Source organism: Muscardinus avellanarius (assembly GCF_963383645.1).
Source record: "Muscardinus avellanarius genome assembly, chromosome: 11".
Taxonomy (NCBI): domain Eukaryota; kingdom Metazoa; phylum Chordata; class Mammalia; order Rodentia; family Gliridae; genus Muscardinus; species Muscardinus avellanarius.
This window is the reverse complement of record NC_137797.1, coordinates 29,543,388-29,559,969: the sequence shown is the minus strand read 5'-3', so window position 1 is coordinate 29,559,969 and position 16,582 is coordinate 29,543,388. Positions and strand designations below refer to the sequence as shown.

Genomic DNA, 16,582 nt, shown 5'->3' with positions numbered 1-16,582 from the left:
AGTATTGGTATTATAGGCATGCCCCACTGTGTTTTGCTCACTCTAGAGTAATCTTTTACAGTGATAGTATATTGTGTTTATGCTTGAAAAAATAAAAAACAAAGACAAAAATTACAAAAAATAAAAAGCACTCCCTCTTCAGATAGCACCATGGGTGAAACTCAAATCTCTCTGCTCTTGCCACACTGGCTTTCCTCATTGTTGTACTAGGCTAAGTTCATGTGTGCTTGGGGATTCAGCACTTGCTGTAACCTCTCCAGGAATCTTCAGGCCCAGCACTTCGCTCTGATTCCTGCTTACTCACTCTCCTCCCTCATATCCTCCTGGTGACTGTCCCTGACCTTCTATCTAAAACTGCCAGTTCCACTGCAGCCCAAAGCCTGCTTTCCCCCTCTTCTTAGCAATTATTATCTTTCCATACTAATTGTTTTTTTAAATATTGTTGACTTCCACAAAGGAATATGAGAGCAGTCACTATCTTATTCAGAGTTGTATTCCCCACACCTAAAATAGTTAATGCCACTTAATATGTACTCAAAGATACTCCCTAACTGAATGAGTGATTATACCTCCAACTTAATATTTATTCCCACAGAAACAATATACTAGTCACTACAAAGTAATTTGCAGTTCCTTGATGCTATAATATTGAGTTTGATAATATATTTTTACTAAATCCTTTAAGTTACAAAATAATAAGAAACAGTATTTCAAACAACCACTCTGCTGGTGCTTTAGAAATACAGTTGCTTAGTGCTCTATCACTAGCAAGAGATAATCACTTTAAAATGGTTGAAAATTTTGATTAACAAAAAGAGCATGTCTTTGAAGTTCTGAGATTGCCTTAAAACACAAAATTGCCATGTGATAGTAAAAGGCTGTATATTAAGGATATTATTAATATTAAAAGGCCTTCCAAAAACACATTACCTCAAATTTAAGCATCTCCAGTAGAAAGCAGAAAAAAAATAATAAAATGATGGATGAAAGGTGAAAGACAAGACTGACAAAATTACATATTGAGCAGATAATAAAGATGTGCAAACATTTCTATAAATTTAATCTCTTAACTATGCATACTTTCAAAAGATATTTAAATATTCTCTTTAATAGCTATGCATGAGTATAATCATACATATTCTATACCTATATAAACATTCTTGCTCTTAAAACTATGATTCAAATGAATTTAACTGGAATACAAATAAAATTATCTAAAACTCATTTCCATTAAAGACCACACCAAATATAAGTTGATTATAGTTCTGATATATTCAATAACTCAATTATTTAGAAATAATACTTTTTATCTCTAAATCCTCATTTTTAATCTAAAAAATAGCCAATTACTCATTATATACTTTAAAGTGCTTTAAAATGAAAGAATATGCGTTCAAAAATATAAAGACAAAAAAGTTAACGAACTCACAAGAAATGTATTCAATGAAAGTAATGAACACAAAGACATGTTTAATAATAAATACTAGATTATATATCTTCAGCCCCAGCTAAAAATATCAATCAAATAAATTCTTGTATCTTTAGCTTCTTTTAATGTGTTCTGCTTCTGATGCCAATCTTTAGATTCAGTAAAAGTAGCAATATCAATAATAAAATTTCCAATAATTTCTTTAATTGCTATAATGTACCTATATACTTGAGAACACAGAATTTTAATAAATAAATAGAAATTATACTATATGTTCAGAGTAAATTGAAAACAAAATGGAGTTATAAACATTTAAATGAGATGAAGCAATTAGACAGTAATTCTATTTTTATGAGAATGCTGTAAGATACAACTCAAAAATGTTTTAAGCTATTACTCAATACAAATACTACAGCATACAATTTGGCGAAAATTTTAAAACGAAGCATAATAAGTATTAGGACAAAATCAACGACACAAATTTGCTTATAAGGCAATCATCAGACCACCTAAAATGAGAGAGAACATGCTACAAAAGGAGGGATACAGGCTTTGGATAAGCCTTGTTTCAAACTCAGCTTCTTTATTAGGTAAATGACCTTCAACAAGTAACTTGCCTCTCTGAGACTCAGATTCATTTCTTATGTTAAAGAGATTGAAGGCTTAACTTACAGGTTTATAAAAACAAATGAAACCACCTATTTAAAGTGACTAGCATACTATTCAAAACTTAGGGTTACTCAAGGAGCTCATTTCTAATAGTAATATTAGTCTGACTCATGCTACTGCTTCCTAAAGTTATTAAAAATATTTAACAAAGTTTGAGGTCTCATCATTATATATCTTAATAGATAATATTAACTAAAAAATAAATGTCTTTTTTCACTGAAAATATAATGAAATATTAAATTGCCTATTCAACTACTCAGCAATAAATTACTTTCTAAATTTCAAAATATTTGAAAAGATAAACTTTATAAAAACTTGAACATTAAGCCAGGCGTGGCTGAGTCTTGGGAGGCTGAGACAGGAGAATTGCACAGGTTCAAAGCCAGCCACAGCAACTTAGTGAGGTTCTCAGCAACTTAGTGAGACCCTGTTTCCAAATAAAATAGGTCTGGGAGTATATCCCAGAGGTAGTAAAGCCCCTGGGTTCCACCCCCACTACTACAAAAAAAAAAAAAAAATTGAACATTAAGATATAAACAGTTGGTTTTGAAGCCGCTATTTTCCTTCTTTCCAAAAAATATTTTTTCCCAGGAAAAAGAACCCAAGCTTCCTACAATTAGCCCTGTTTACAGAAAGACAATAGGAGACACTAGTCTTTTACCCCAACTCTTTTTAACTTTAGTCATAGCTTTTTCATCTTAAATAATCTCATTATATTACATATTTTATTCTGAATGCATAAAAATATAAATTTATAAAACCCTCCAAATTAAAATCATAGTAAATTTTAATAAAATACTATTTAAATATTTTTATTATCATATTATGTGTCAAATATTTTTTCAAATGCAAGTAAATATATAAATTTCCTTTCCTTACTAACATTCTTAATTAACAAGTATATGTATAACTCCATGATTCTCAGCTGTAAAAAGTCATATATTCTAAAATCACTATTATTTTCATCATCATATTGTATTTCTTTTGAAATTCTGAATAACATTTAAAGAAATTTGTAAATCATAAAAGGGTACAATTATTTCTTTTAATTTGAAAAATACTAGTAGGCAGGCAAATCTAACAAAATATAGTTCATAGCAGAGTACAGAAATAAGTGACTGGGTTTTTCTATGTCAAATATCATCTAAATGGAGGTTTTCCTAATCAGATATCTTTGATTCATTGTTTTCCTGATTACATATTTTTATTTATAGATTAACTAGTAGTATTACTAAAACAAACCTTTTAACTGACTTTGCTAAATTCATGAGCCCCCTCAAACTATTTAAATAATTGTGGACTTATGTGTTATTGGACTATAAAGTATCATTTTGGAGAAATCTGCACCTAAAGATCATAAATTAGTGTTAAACATTATAAGGCTTCACATGCCTATGCATGTTAAACCCATATACATTCATCACTCCTCCCCTACTAATAAGACAGGAAAAAGGAAAATAAAGGATGAACTAGACATGGATTATCCATATTTACACTCCACCATTTGCTGACATTACTCTTTCTGGAAAAAAGTGATTTTAAATCATTAGCTAAAAACTCTTAAGAGAAGCAAACTGAATGTCACTATAAGAACATTTTAAACAGAAAATATTGAAAACAGAGGTCCACTTCAAATAAGATTGCAAGTAATAGTAGTCATAACAAAATATATACTATAATATAGTAAAACAAAAGGGCTAGTAAGGCAAATATTTATTACATTATCTTAGTTGTTGCCATACATCGACATAACTATATCAGGAATATATAGGCCAAAGTTATTTAATGGAAGAAATAGTAGAAGAAACTGTTTTCAAATGTTCTATGTGGAAAGAGTAAGAATTTATCCCATGCAGTTCCTGAAAAGGCAACTAGAACTAATGAACGTGAATTACAGGGAAACAAATATCAATTCCATAGAATGGTTGATTTATGAAAAAATATGCACATGCTATAATACCTATCAAGGGCTATAGATCACATCAGGGTTGCTATAAAAGAGAATCCTAAATAGTGCTAAACTAGATTTTTAACACTACTCTCAATTACACAATGCCTATCAATTAGAAATAAGCTTATCAGAAAATCTTTCCTAAATATTTTTCTTAGACATTGGTAATACAGTTGTAGATAATTATCCTTCTTCCTTTACTGGTACCAAATTGAGATAAGCTCAATTTCCATTTATGGATGAGCCTGAGTAAATTTAACTTTGAATATCATCTCTCTATGTATCAGTTATTAAACAAAATAATAACCTATTATACAAACATTCCTCTCCAATTGTCTAGTTTTATATAGTAAAACATACTGTCAGACCACACTGATTATCAACAAGTATTACTTAAATCAAATGAAAGAAAGGCAAACACTGTTGAAGAGCCACTTAGAACAATCTTAAATCTTGGCTTTATTCAGAGTATTCACTGTGATACAATGTAGTAACAACCACATTTAAATACATTGAACTTCATTACCTCTGAGTTAGCAAATTCTGCTTGCAACTTTTTACACTCATCTTTCAGTTTTTCAGATTCTCTCTCTCGCTCCAAGGTCATATTATCCATTAGTGTTTGAACTTGAACCAGTTCTTTCTTTAGCACAGCAACATCTTCTATGCCAGGTCTCTGAAGCTGTGAAGCCAGACATTTTAATTAATACTTACAATGAAAAACTTAAATGATATACACTTATAGAATGGTTTCACAAAAAAGAAATCAAAATGAAAACAATTCCATCAATTTTTGGACTCCAAATATCTAACACTATCTTCTCCCCAACAAGCCACCTCTTCCACTTTATCTTGCTTGTATTTAATAGAATTTCTATTCAAAGTACAACTAGCAAATTCACAATCATCATTAATGCTTTATTTGCTTTTCTTTCCTTCACAAACTACTTATATTAGTCATTATAAAGATTTGATAAATGCAACATTTCTTCTTTTGTTATTCTAGAAAATTGGTAATAAAAATGAAGAAGAAATATAGCTCAATGGTTAAAGTATTTGCCTACCAGGTGTGAGCTCCTGAATTGGATCATCAACACCATATCAAAAAAAGAAGAAGAATGCATCAAAAAATAAAAAATTAAGCTGGGCGTGGTGGCACATGCTTGTAATCCCAACATTCAGGAGGCTGAGATGGGAGGGTAGCGGTTTGCCGACAGCCTCAGCTACTTAGTGAGGCCCTCCGTAACTTAGTGAGACCCTGTTTCAAAATAAAGAATAAAAAATAGGGTAGGGGTGCAGCTTGGAGGTTAAATGCCCCTGGGTTCTATCCGCAGAACTGCAAAAAATAAAAAATAAAAATAAAAAAAATTTAAAAAGGAATAAAGATGTAACTCAGTGGTAGGGCACCCCTGGGTTCAATCTCCAATGTTGCAAAAAAATGAAAATATTTAAAAACTTTCTCAAAGTGTGAGAGAATGTCAGGATGAGAGATGCAGATATAAAAAGTACTAAAAAGCTGGGTGTGGTGGCGCATGCTTGTAATCCCAGAATTTGGGAAGCTGAAACAGAGGGATTGCAGTTCGAAGACAGCCTCAGCTGCTACTTAGTGAGGCCCTTTGCAACTCAGTGAGACCCTGTTTCAAAATAAAGGATAAAAAAATAATAGGGCTAGGGGTGTCACTCAGAGGTAGAATGCCCCTGGGTTCTTTCTGTCCCCAGTACCACAAAATAAACAAATAAATAAATAAATAAATGTACTAAAATGGTAAATTATATTTAAATAGAAACAATAAAAATATTAAAATATATTACAGAATTCCATTTTTATTTTTTAAATCATATATATGTAGGATATTTTTTTAATGTGGCAGAGTTCAGGAAATTTTTAATTTCCTCCAGTTTATTCAAACTATCTTTTAATATTTCTTCAGAGTATATATTTCATTTCAGTGTAAAAAGATATAAAACTATGTTCCAATAAATGGTTTGTAAATTACCAGTTCAGTCTTTAGATCTTGAATTACAGTTGCTTCTTTGTTTAATTCTTCTGTCAAATGTGTCACTTTTTGTTCAGCAGCTTCTCGAAGACTCCTCTCCTCATCATATTTTGACTTAATATCTAATTTAAGATAGTTATATAAATATTAGCTTCATGACATTAACTCTAAGGAAGGACAGTTTTATAAATTCATGTATATTACTCTGTATATTTGTTTATCATTCTAATTCCAATTGACATCCCTTAAATAACTATAAATATACACAGTAAACTCATATTCCAATTATATTAAGTGATGAACTTAAAATTAATTAACTGGTTTTGTCTATATAAATTCTACTCAAAGTTAAGTTATGAATTGGGTATTTTAATGAATCACATATAATATTTTACCTAAAAGCACATAATTTTTAAAAATGGATAATTGATAGCATAACCAAGTATTAAATCTCTAATGTATTATATAATTAATTTCTTTAAAAATGTTACTTTTATATCTTGTCAAAAAGAAAATTTATTGCCTGTCGTGGTGGCACACGCTTGTAATCCCAGCACTTAGGAGGCTGGGACCGAAGGATTGTAGTCCACGGACAGCCTCAGCTACTTAGTGAGGCCTTTTGTAACTCAGTGAGACCCTGTTTCAAAATAAAGAATAAAAAATATGGCTGGGGATGTAGCTCAAAAAAAATGCCTCTGGGTTCCATCCCCAGTACCACAAAAAAAAAAAAAAGGAAAGTTTTTTTAATTTCAAGATCTATAGAAAAAAATTGGTCCTTTGAAGAGAAGAGATGAGAAGACAAATTATAAAGAAATTATGTCATTAGATTCCACTGGTCATGACCATCACTCTAATGATCACATTGAAATGTATTTTTTAATCTAGGATACATTGCCAGGTGTGGTGACACATGCTTGTAATTGTACTTGGGAGCTGAGACAGGTCAATTGGAGGTTCACAGCATCCTCAGCTATTTAGAGAGGCCCTCAGCAACTTACTGAGACCTTGTTTCAAAATAAAGAGTAACACATAGGGCTAGGGGTGTAGCTCAGAGTAAAAAATAATGAGACTAATTTACTGGCTAAAAAATTCTGATTTAACTTACCAGCAATTTCAGTTGCAAGTTGGGCTGCTTTCTGTTCAAACAAATCTTTCATTTGCTTAATATTAAAATTTTCTACTTGGGCTTCTTCTAATTGTTGTTCCAAAGACTGTACTTCTACCAAAAAAAAAAAAAAAAGTTGCAGACATTATTTAAATACAATATTAATTACATATGCTTGTCATTACTTACGTCATAATCATGGTAGTAGTAAAGGCAATCCCTACAAGTTTATTATTTAATTACAATTAGAGTTATTTCACAGTTCAAAAATTAAGTACATCTGATTTGTATATGGCACAAATCCTAATGTACAAACAAAAAAAAAAATGAAAGAAATACCTCCAAATAAGCTATAAATTTTTGTTTAAGCGAGGCGAAGTGGCGCACACTTGTAATTCCTGCGCTTGGGAGGCGGAGACAGGAAGATCGCACTAGTTCGAAGACAGCCTTGCTGGCTTAAGAGACCCTGTTTCCAAATAAAAATATAAAATAGGTCTGGGAATGTAGCCCAGAGATAGAAGGGTTTCCAGGAACCCCAGTACCACCAAAAATATAGATAGGTAGATAGATAGACAGATTTGTTTAAAATTTGACTTCATAGTTATTTTTATAAATCCATCAAATTATCAAAAAGAAGTATATCTTGCTTCTCTGATAAAATTGATTATACACTTGTTGTGGGGGAGATATTGAGTGTTGAATCCAAGGGCATTCTACTTTCAAGCTACATCCCACCTCAAAATAAATAATTTTTGTTTGTTTGTTTTTAAACAGGGTCTCGTGCCTCACTAAATTCCTGAAGATAGTTCCAACCCTCCAGTCCTCCAATCCTCCTGTCTCAGCTTTCCAAGTATGGGATTACAGGTGTGTGCTTGTAATTCTAAATTCAGAAATAGTAAAAAACAATCAGGCCTTGAAAAAGCAATCAGTTAAAATATGCAATCAATTCCTCTACTTCAACTCATTAAAAAAAGATTTCTTAAATATATTGAACATTCCTCCACTTAAAGACAGTTATAAAAATGCTTTTAGCTAGGCATAGTGGCCCATGTTTATAATCCCAGTACTTGAGAGGCTGAGACAAGAGGATCACAGGTTCATTACCAGCCTCAGCTACTTAGTGAGGCCCTCTGCAACTTAGTGAAACTCTGTTTCAAAATAAAGAATAAAATATAGGGCTGGCAGTACAGCTCAAAGGGACACTACCCCTTGGGTTCAATCCCCAGTACAACAACAACAACAAAAAGTTTTCATCAATTTACTTCAAGGGGCAAAGATTATGTTACTCTTTAATACTAATTTAAATTTTTATTAAACAATCATATTGATTTACTATTCCAGAAGTTTATTTCTAACTTCAGAGTATAATGAAGAAAAAAAAAATGAATTTAAACTGACAAAATTATGAAGTTCACAAGGAACTTCCTAAACCTAAAATATGGCCATTATCTTCACTGTTTTATCACCATAAGGTATAGTGACAAGCAAAATTCCTTTAGAGGACACCTACTAAAGAAAAAAAAATAGGATAAGCAAGAAGAAAAAAATGAAAAACATTTGTTCTCAGTACAGTTACCTGCTGATGAATCAGCCACCAATCCATCAGGTTTTGCCTCCTCAATGGAACAAAAGATAAACAAATGCATTAAAAGGAGAAGACAATAGTGTACAGTACAAGTATTAAAAATCTCTGAAAGTCCCATCAGTCAGATTCAGTAACTTAAAGTTTCATACTTCTCATTCTTCGATATCTATAAAGTTCCTCTAGGTGGACTAGCATAATAACTACAGTTCACCAGTTCTAAGATTGAATCTTTTCATATGTTAATATATACATAAAACTATTATGTGTCTTATAGTAGATGACATGTAAAATTCCATAAATGTACTAACACATAAAATAGAACTTCCCCTCCTCTTTAGAATATGATATCAAATTTATTATATCCCATTTTGAGCTAAAAGTCTCAAATACTTAACTCAAACTATATAAGTCTAACAGTGTGACAGACACTTTAAAAGCATAGGCCAGCCAGGCGTGGTGGCGCACGCTTGTAATCCCCATGTTTGGGAGGCGGAGACAGGAGGATCGTGCAGGTTCGAAGCCAGCCTCGTTGGCTTAAGAGACCCTATTTACAAATAAAAGAATTAAAAACAAATAGGTCTGGGAGTGTATCCTGGAAGATGAAGGGCTTCCAGGAACCCCAATACCACAAAAAAAAAAAGCATAGGCCATGGCAGGTGACATTCTGTTGACTAATTCTCAAGACCCACAGCTCAAATTGCTACAGAGCAATACCCAATAAGCCTTTGAACTTTGAAGTCTCACCTACCAATAAATACCTGCACTGTTCTCTAACTGCAAAAAAAAAAAAAAAAAAGAATAGCTCCCAAGAAACTGCTAAAGAAAGTGTACTTCAAACTTCAGAGTTCTCTTTCCAAAGTGACCAGTTTACATCATAACTGAGCAATTAGACTTTAATAATTTTGGAATTCACTCACTATGTGGTTGGTTAGTATACTTCATCTATTGAGTATACCTGTAAGATTTGTTCATATTATTTTCCCCTTCTTCAGGCATTGTAAACCTAAGAAAAATTACTTTGTATGACAATAAACCACGTGAGTCATTAAATCATACCCCATCACTTAATCATGTCCTTATTGTAACCATATAAAACAAGTATAATATTTAAAAATTAACTTAAGCCAAAATATGCCATCACATGATAAACACTAAAAATATTAGCTTTGGGGTTAGCTCATTGGTAAATAGAGCATTTGCCCAGCATGTAAAAGACCCTGAGTTTGGTGACCAGGACTAAAAATGAAAAAAACAAAAGGTGATTCACACAGTTAATGCAATCCCTCATATCAAAATACCAATGTCATTCTTCTTGGAGCTAGAAAAATCAGTCCTAAATTACATATTAAAAAACAAAAGACCCAAAATAGCCAAAGCAATTCTCAGCAACAAGAACCATACAGAAGGCATCACAATTCCTGACTTCAGATTATACCACAAAACTAGCCCAGCGAGGTGGCACACACTTGTAATCCCTGCGCTTGGGAGGCAGAGACAGGAGGACCACGCAGGTTTGAAGCCAGCTTCATTGGCTTAAGAGACCCTGTTTCCAAATAAAATATAAAAAAATAGGTCTGGGAATGTAGCCTGGAGGTAGAAGGGTTCCATCCCCAGTACCACCAAAAAAAAAAAAAAAAAAAAAAATTTATACCACATAACTATAAAAACAGATGGTACTGGCACAAAAACAAATACACAGACCAATGGAACAGAACAGAAGACACAGAAACAAATCCACACACTTAGAACCAATTGATTTTTAACAAAGGTACCAAAAACATACATTGGAGAAAAGAGTGTTTTCAACAAGTGTTGGCAAAACTGGCTACTCATTTAAAAAAAAAAAAAATAAGAATGAAATCCCTACCTACTTGTGCAGGTGAGAACCCAACACAAGTGTCAACTCAAAGACCTGAAAATTAGACCAGAGACTTTGAAATTACTAAAAAACACAGGTCAAACACTCCAACATATAGGCACAGGTAGAAACTTTCTCAATAATACCCCCTAAGCTCAGGAAAGTAAAACAAGAATGAATAAATGGGATGGTATTAAACTAAAAAGTTTCTGTTCATCAAAGGAAACTACCAAGAACCTAGAAAGAAAGCCTACAGAATGGGAGAAGATCTTTTCCAGCTATTCCTCTGATAGAGAATATTAAAAGAATATTCAAATCACTTAAAGACTTAACACTCAAAAAATGGGCAATTGAATTAAACAGACACTTCACAAAAGAAGAAATATAAATGGACCATACATGAAAAAATGTTCAACATCATTAGCAATCAGGGAGATGCAAATTAAAGCTACACTGAGATTTCATCTAACCGCAATTAGAATGGCAATCATCAAGGTGTCAAACAACAATAAACGCTAGCAAGGATGTGGGGAAATAGGAACCTTTCTAGACTGCTAGTGGGATTGCAAATTAGTATAGATGCTATGGAGATCAGTGTGGAGATTCCTTAGAAAACTGGAAATGAACCCACCATAAGATCCAGCTATATGGTACTCCTGGCTATCTTTTCAAAGGGACTGAAATCAGAAAATTTAGTAATACATGCATATCCATGTTTATAGCAGCATAATTCACAATAGCCAAATTATAAAGTCAATGTAGATGTCCATCAACAAATAAACGGATTGAAAATTATGAGATATATGCACAATGAAATTCTACTCACAAAGAACAAAATTGTGCAGGAAAATGGAGTGACCTGGAGAACATTATGTTAAGTGACAGAAATTCACAGAAAATAAAGGGTCATAAGTTTTCTTCTCTCATGTAGAAACTAGGAAGTAACTGGGATATAACAGGGACTTTAAACAATGGAAGATAAATTCCAGTGGAGCAAGAAGGTGGTTTTTTGGGTGGGAGGGGGAGAATTGATAAAAGAAACACTTTCACTAGCATTATGTCCATATATCAGACCAGTGCCAATCTCTATATTTTATATAAGGAAGGAGGAGTGAGGAGGGAGCTATATGCTCGTCTATCACTATAACACATCAATAAAAGTATAAATATAAATAAATCACCAAAAATATTTTAAAAATTTAAACTTTAAAAATAGGATCATAAATCATCATTGTTGATGAAGTAGAAATAAATAACCTAATGACACACCTCAAAACTCTTTAAAAAAAAGGAACAATCTAACCTCAAAGCCAGTAGAAGACAGGGAATTATTAAAAATCAGAGCAGCAATCAATGAAGTAGAAAATAAAAGAACAACCACGTATACCATGGAAATCCAGAGGATTATCAGAAACTAGTTTGAAAAACTATACTCCAACAAAATAGAAAATGTGGAAAAAATTGACAACTTTCTAGATAAATACAATCTTCCTAAACTGAGTAAAGAAAATATAGAAAATTTAAACCAACCAATAGCAATCAAAGAGATTGAAGCAGCAATAAAGAACCTACCATCAAACAAAAGCCCAGAACCAGATGGTTTCCCAAGTGAATTTCACAAAACCTTTATAGAAGAGCTAACCCCAATACTCCTCAATCTATTTCATGAAATAGAAAAAAAATGGGACTTTCCCACATACATATAAATAGGTCCTCACTAAGTAGCTGAAGCTGGCTACAAAGCTGTGATCCTCCTGTTTCAGCCTCCCAACTACTGGGATTACATGCCCAGCTTATGTACTATTTTTATGTAGTTAAATTCTTATAGTATAGAGCTGGGCATGGCAGCACATAATTGTAATCCCAGCATTTTGGAGGCTGAGACAGGAGGATCCGGGTTTACAGCATGCCTCAGCTACTTAGTGAGGACTCCACAACTTAGTTAGACCCTATTTCAAAATAAAGAATAAAAATAGGACTAGGGATGTAGCTCAAAGGTAGAATGCCCCTGGGTTCCATCCCCAGTACCATGCACACACACAAAAAATTAAAACTTCATACAGTATACATGCAGTAATGTACCATATAAAAACATTTCTGTCAATGATAGACTACAGAGAGGACAGTGGTCTGACCTGCCCTTGGGAATTACCCCTCCTCACTCATAATTCCCCATAATTGGGAATCATTTCATATTTATCATACACATAATAATTTCACCTGAGCTCCAAAAATTCTAGCAATAGATTATTAACTATAAGAGTAAGTAGTCATAAAACTACCAAAAATAACCTACTGGGCTGCCAGTTGTACAAAAGTATAACACATACAATTACATATAGTAGCTAATACATAATAGAAATAAGTGATAAGTACTAGTTTTATATTTACTATAATATACTTTATTGTTATAGTATACTCTTTTACTTTTTTTTTTTTAAAAAAAACAACTTTATAATAAACGAGCCCTAGACAGGTTCATCAGGAAGTGTTCTCAGAGAAGATTTTGCTATCATTAAGAGACAACAGTTCCATGTTTATAACTGCTCTTGAAGACCTTCCAGTGAGACAAGATGTGGAAGCAGAAGACATTTATATAAATAGGTGATTAAATCCCTTTGTAGGCCTAAGTTAATGTTGTATTGGTGTCGCATTTCTTAACAACAAAAAAAAAACCTTTAAAAAATGTTTAAATTAAAAAAAAAAAGCTTAGAAAATACAATATTTTTGTACAATTGTGCAATGTATTTGTGTTTTAAGTGTTATTACAAAAAAACCAAAAAGCTTTAAAAATAAATTTATAAAGTAAAAATGTTACAGTAAGCTAAGGTTACTGTATTACTGAAGAAAGAAAAAATAATTTAATGTAGCCTAAGTGTACAGTGCTCATAAAGTCTATAGTAGTATACAGTAATGTCCTCTAGGTCTTCACATTCATTCAACAAAGCAATTTCTAATACTAGAAGCATCATTAATGAATTTTAAAACCTAACATTGTAAATGGATCAGTTTTCCTATGTTTTCAAACAATCTTCAATAACATCCACTGTAAAGAGCTAAATTTCTTTCCCTACCAATAGACATTGTATTTACTTCCAATTTGTCACAAGCACGCACACTTTGAAGAGATTCACTATTGTTTGAATCTGTAATTTTTAACCATTTAAGTATACTGCCAAAAAAAATAAAGTAACTCCAATATTTTAAAAAAAAGTTAAATATTCTTAATGGACCACCTGTAATAAATTACTTCTTTGAATTACAAAGAATATATTCAGGCTATTAAACATAGAGAGACAAATTAGAAAGTTATTTACATTAGACTACTTACTTACAAAAAGGTATCATGCTTAATTTGAATAATAAAAATAAATAAGCTTTAAGTACTTAAAAAAACAATTACTTGCTGCTGTAGCCCTTGGAATTTTTCTAATTCTTTCTTTAATTCTTCTGAGTACCATTTTTCTTCCTAATAAAAAAATATTCTTAATTAGAAAAACTTCAAAGACTTTGTAATCTGAAATACATAGTAAAGTTGTTTTTATTCTTACCTTTAGTGAAGCCTGCAGGTCTTGGACCTCTTGTCTGAGTAGTGTTATATCATCTCTAGAAATGGATAGAAAAAAAGGAAGGAATTAATAGTTAATGTTCTTTAATTTACAACCTGGTCTCTTAAAAATGGTACTATTAAGTATATATTAATATTTCAATTTTGTAATATTTAAAGACTACTGAATATTTTATTATTATATATTTTATTTTATTCCTAAAGCACATAGTTTACAAATGAAAAACATTTTCTTGTGAAAACAATCATAATTTTCAAGTACCTGAGGCATAAGCAAAAATGTCTTCTACTAATTTACCAATAATAAGTATCAATGGCTTCCTCTTACAGTTAACATAAAATCTAAAGTCATTAACAAGGACTATAGGGTGAATTCGTTCGAACCACCCCCCCATGCCACTCTTAAATGGCATGGGGCTGTAACTGTCTTCTGTATTTCTATCTTTTTAATAAACTTCTTTAAATCTTCAAAAAAAAAAGGACTATAAAATGGTACAATCTAGTCCCCACCTTATAATTCTCCCTTTCACTTATCTCTAGCAACATTAGCTTGTTTATTTTCCTTGAACTTTCTTTTGCTCTTTCTAGTCTGAGAACCTTTGTATTTTCTGTTCCCCTCATCTAAAGAATGGTAAGCTAACAATGGTAGGCCCTAAGGCAAGAGAGAAATTCCATGAGAAAACGCAGTTAAGATTATTATTCTGGATGTCAAGACCATATCTTTGGATTGTAAACAGCAAGAAATGGGATTCTCCTTGCTCCATGCCTACCAATGGCAGACACCAGAGAAGATGTGAGAACTGAAATGGGAATAGGGGTTGAGTAGGAATGTCAGATGAATTGGTTCAAGTCTAAAGGGAATGGAACAGAATCAGTTCTAATGATGGGGAAAGCTAAGTATACTCTAGCACAGGTAAAAGGTATCAGTAAGGTGAAAGATAATGATGGGAGAATTATATACTAAGATGAGGATGGGAGAAGAGGGTAAAGGAACAACTTGGTCTGTGAAATTGAGCTAAAAGCAGAAAAGAAAAGTGCCAACAAAAGAAATAGAAAGGATGAAGAAATGAGTCCTCTACTTTTTGGCCATTCATATGTAAAAAATTCATTCATTATTCAACAGGCATGTGTTGTCTGTGCCAGACTCTCAAGTTGTTCAGTCTAATGAGGGAAGTAAATATGTAGACAAGTAGAAGCATTCTACCTCTGAGCTACACTCCCAGCACTATTTTATTTCTCTTTTTTTTTTATGTTTGTTTTATTTTTTTTATTTTTTATTTTATTTTTTTTTTATTTTTTAATTTATTTATTTTTATTTATTTTTTTTTTTTTGGTGCTACTGGGGTTCCTGGAAGCCCTTCTACCTCCAGGCTACACTCCCAGACCTACTTCATATGTTTTTTATTTGGAAACAGGGTCTCTTAAGCCAGAGAGGCTGGCTTCAAACCTGCACGATCCTCCTGTCTCCGCTTCCCAAGTGCGGGGATTACAAGCGTGCGCCACCACGCCCAGCTATTTTTCATTTTTGAAATAGGGTCTAAGTTGCTAAAACTGGCTATGAACCCACAATCCTCCTGTGTTGGTCTCCCAAATACTCGGACTGCAAGTGTGCACCACCACACCAGGCTTACAATTAATCTTTTAAAAAGTAGCAGATTTCAACAAATTTTTAAAATTAATTTGCCAATAAAAGAAATTTGTTAAATGTAATATATCAAAAGAACCTAGGAGCTGGGTGTGGTGGCACACGCTTGTAATCCCAGCACTCAGGAGGTGGAGACTGGAGCATCAGGGTTTGTGGACAGCCTCAGCTACTTAGGCCCTTTGCAACTCAGGGAGACCCTGCTTCAAAAAATAAAAAGACTTAAAAAATAGGACCAGGGGTGTAGCTCAGAGGTAGAATGCCCCTGGGTTCCATCCAGGAAAAAAAAAAAAAGAACCTAGGAGCAGAGTAGGATGGCACACACCTGTAATCCCAGCTATGCTGAAACACAAAGATCTCAAGTTCAAAAAACCTTATTGAGGAAACTTCTTGAGACTCTTAAAATAAAAACTTAAAATGGGTAGAAAATGTAGCTTAGTATACACCTACTATGTGCAAGACTCTGGATTTCCCACCATTGAAAACAAAAACTAGGATATCTAAAAATCTAGGATATCTGACAATTTGGCAATATCAAAAATTTAAAGAGAAACTTTGTCTAAAAATTCCATATCTTACAGATATGCTCAGACTGAGCAAATGGTACTCCATAATTATATACTCTACTACCTCCTATGTGATTTGAAAACACTGGAAATATCATAAATCAATAGGAGAATGATAAAATTCCATGTTATCATTAAAAAGAATGATAACTATATCCATAAGATAAAAAAAAGCATCAGATATAAAACAATGTAGAAATGCCACCTATGCC

At 32.5% G+C, this 16,582-nt stretch overlaps 1 protein-coding gene across 1 annotated transcript in view; it reads right to left on the bottom strand.

Moving 5' to 3' along the window:
* The window catches only part of EEA1 (early endosome antigen 1), a gene marked incomplete at both ends in the record, with an annotated part of 151,706 nt that overhangs the window by 83,915 nt on the left and 51,209 nt on the right, over nucleotides 1-16,582 (bottom strand). The window contains 6 exons of the mRNA XM_080706144.1: nucleotides 4,576-4,731; nucleotides 6,047-6,168; nucleotides 7,152-7,265; nucleotides 8,728-8,764; nucleotides 13,998-14,063; nucleotides 14,146-14,200. Of these exons, the coding sequence (XP_080562270.1) occupies nucleotides 4,576-4,731; nucleotides 6,047-6,168; nucleotides 7,152-7,265; nucleotides 8,728-8,764; nucleotides 13,998-14,063; nucleotides 14,146-14,200 (550 nt within the window). The remainder of the gene's footprint in view (nucleotides 1-4,575; nucleotides 4,732-6,046; nucleotides 6,169-7,151; nucleotides 7,266-8,727; nucleotides 8,765-13,997; nucleotides 14,064-14,145; nucleotides 14,201-16,582) is intronic.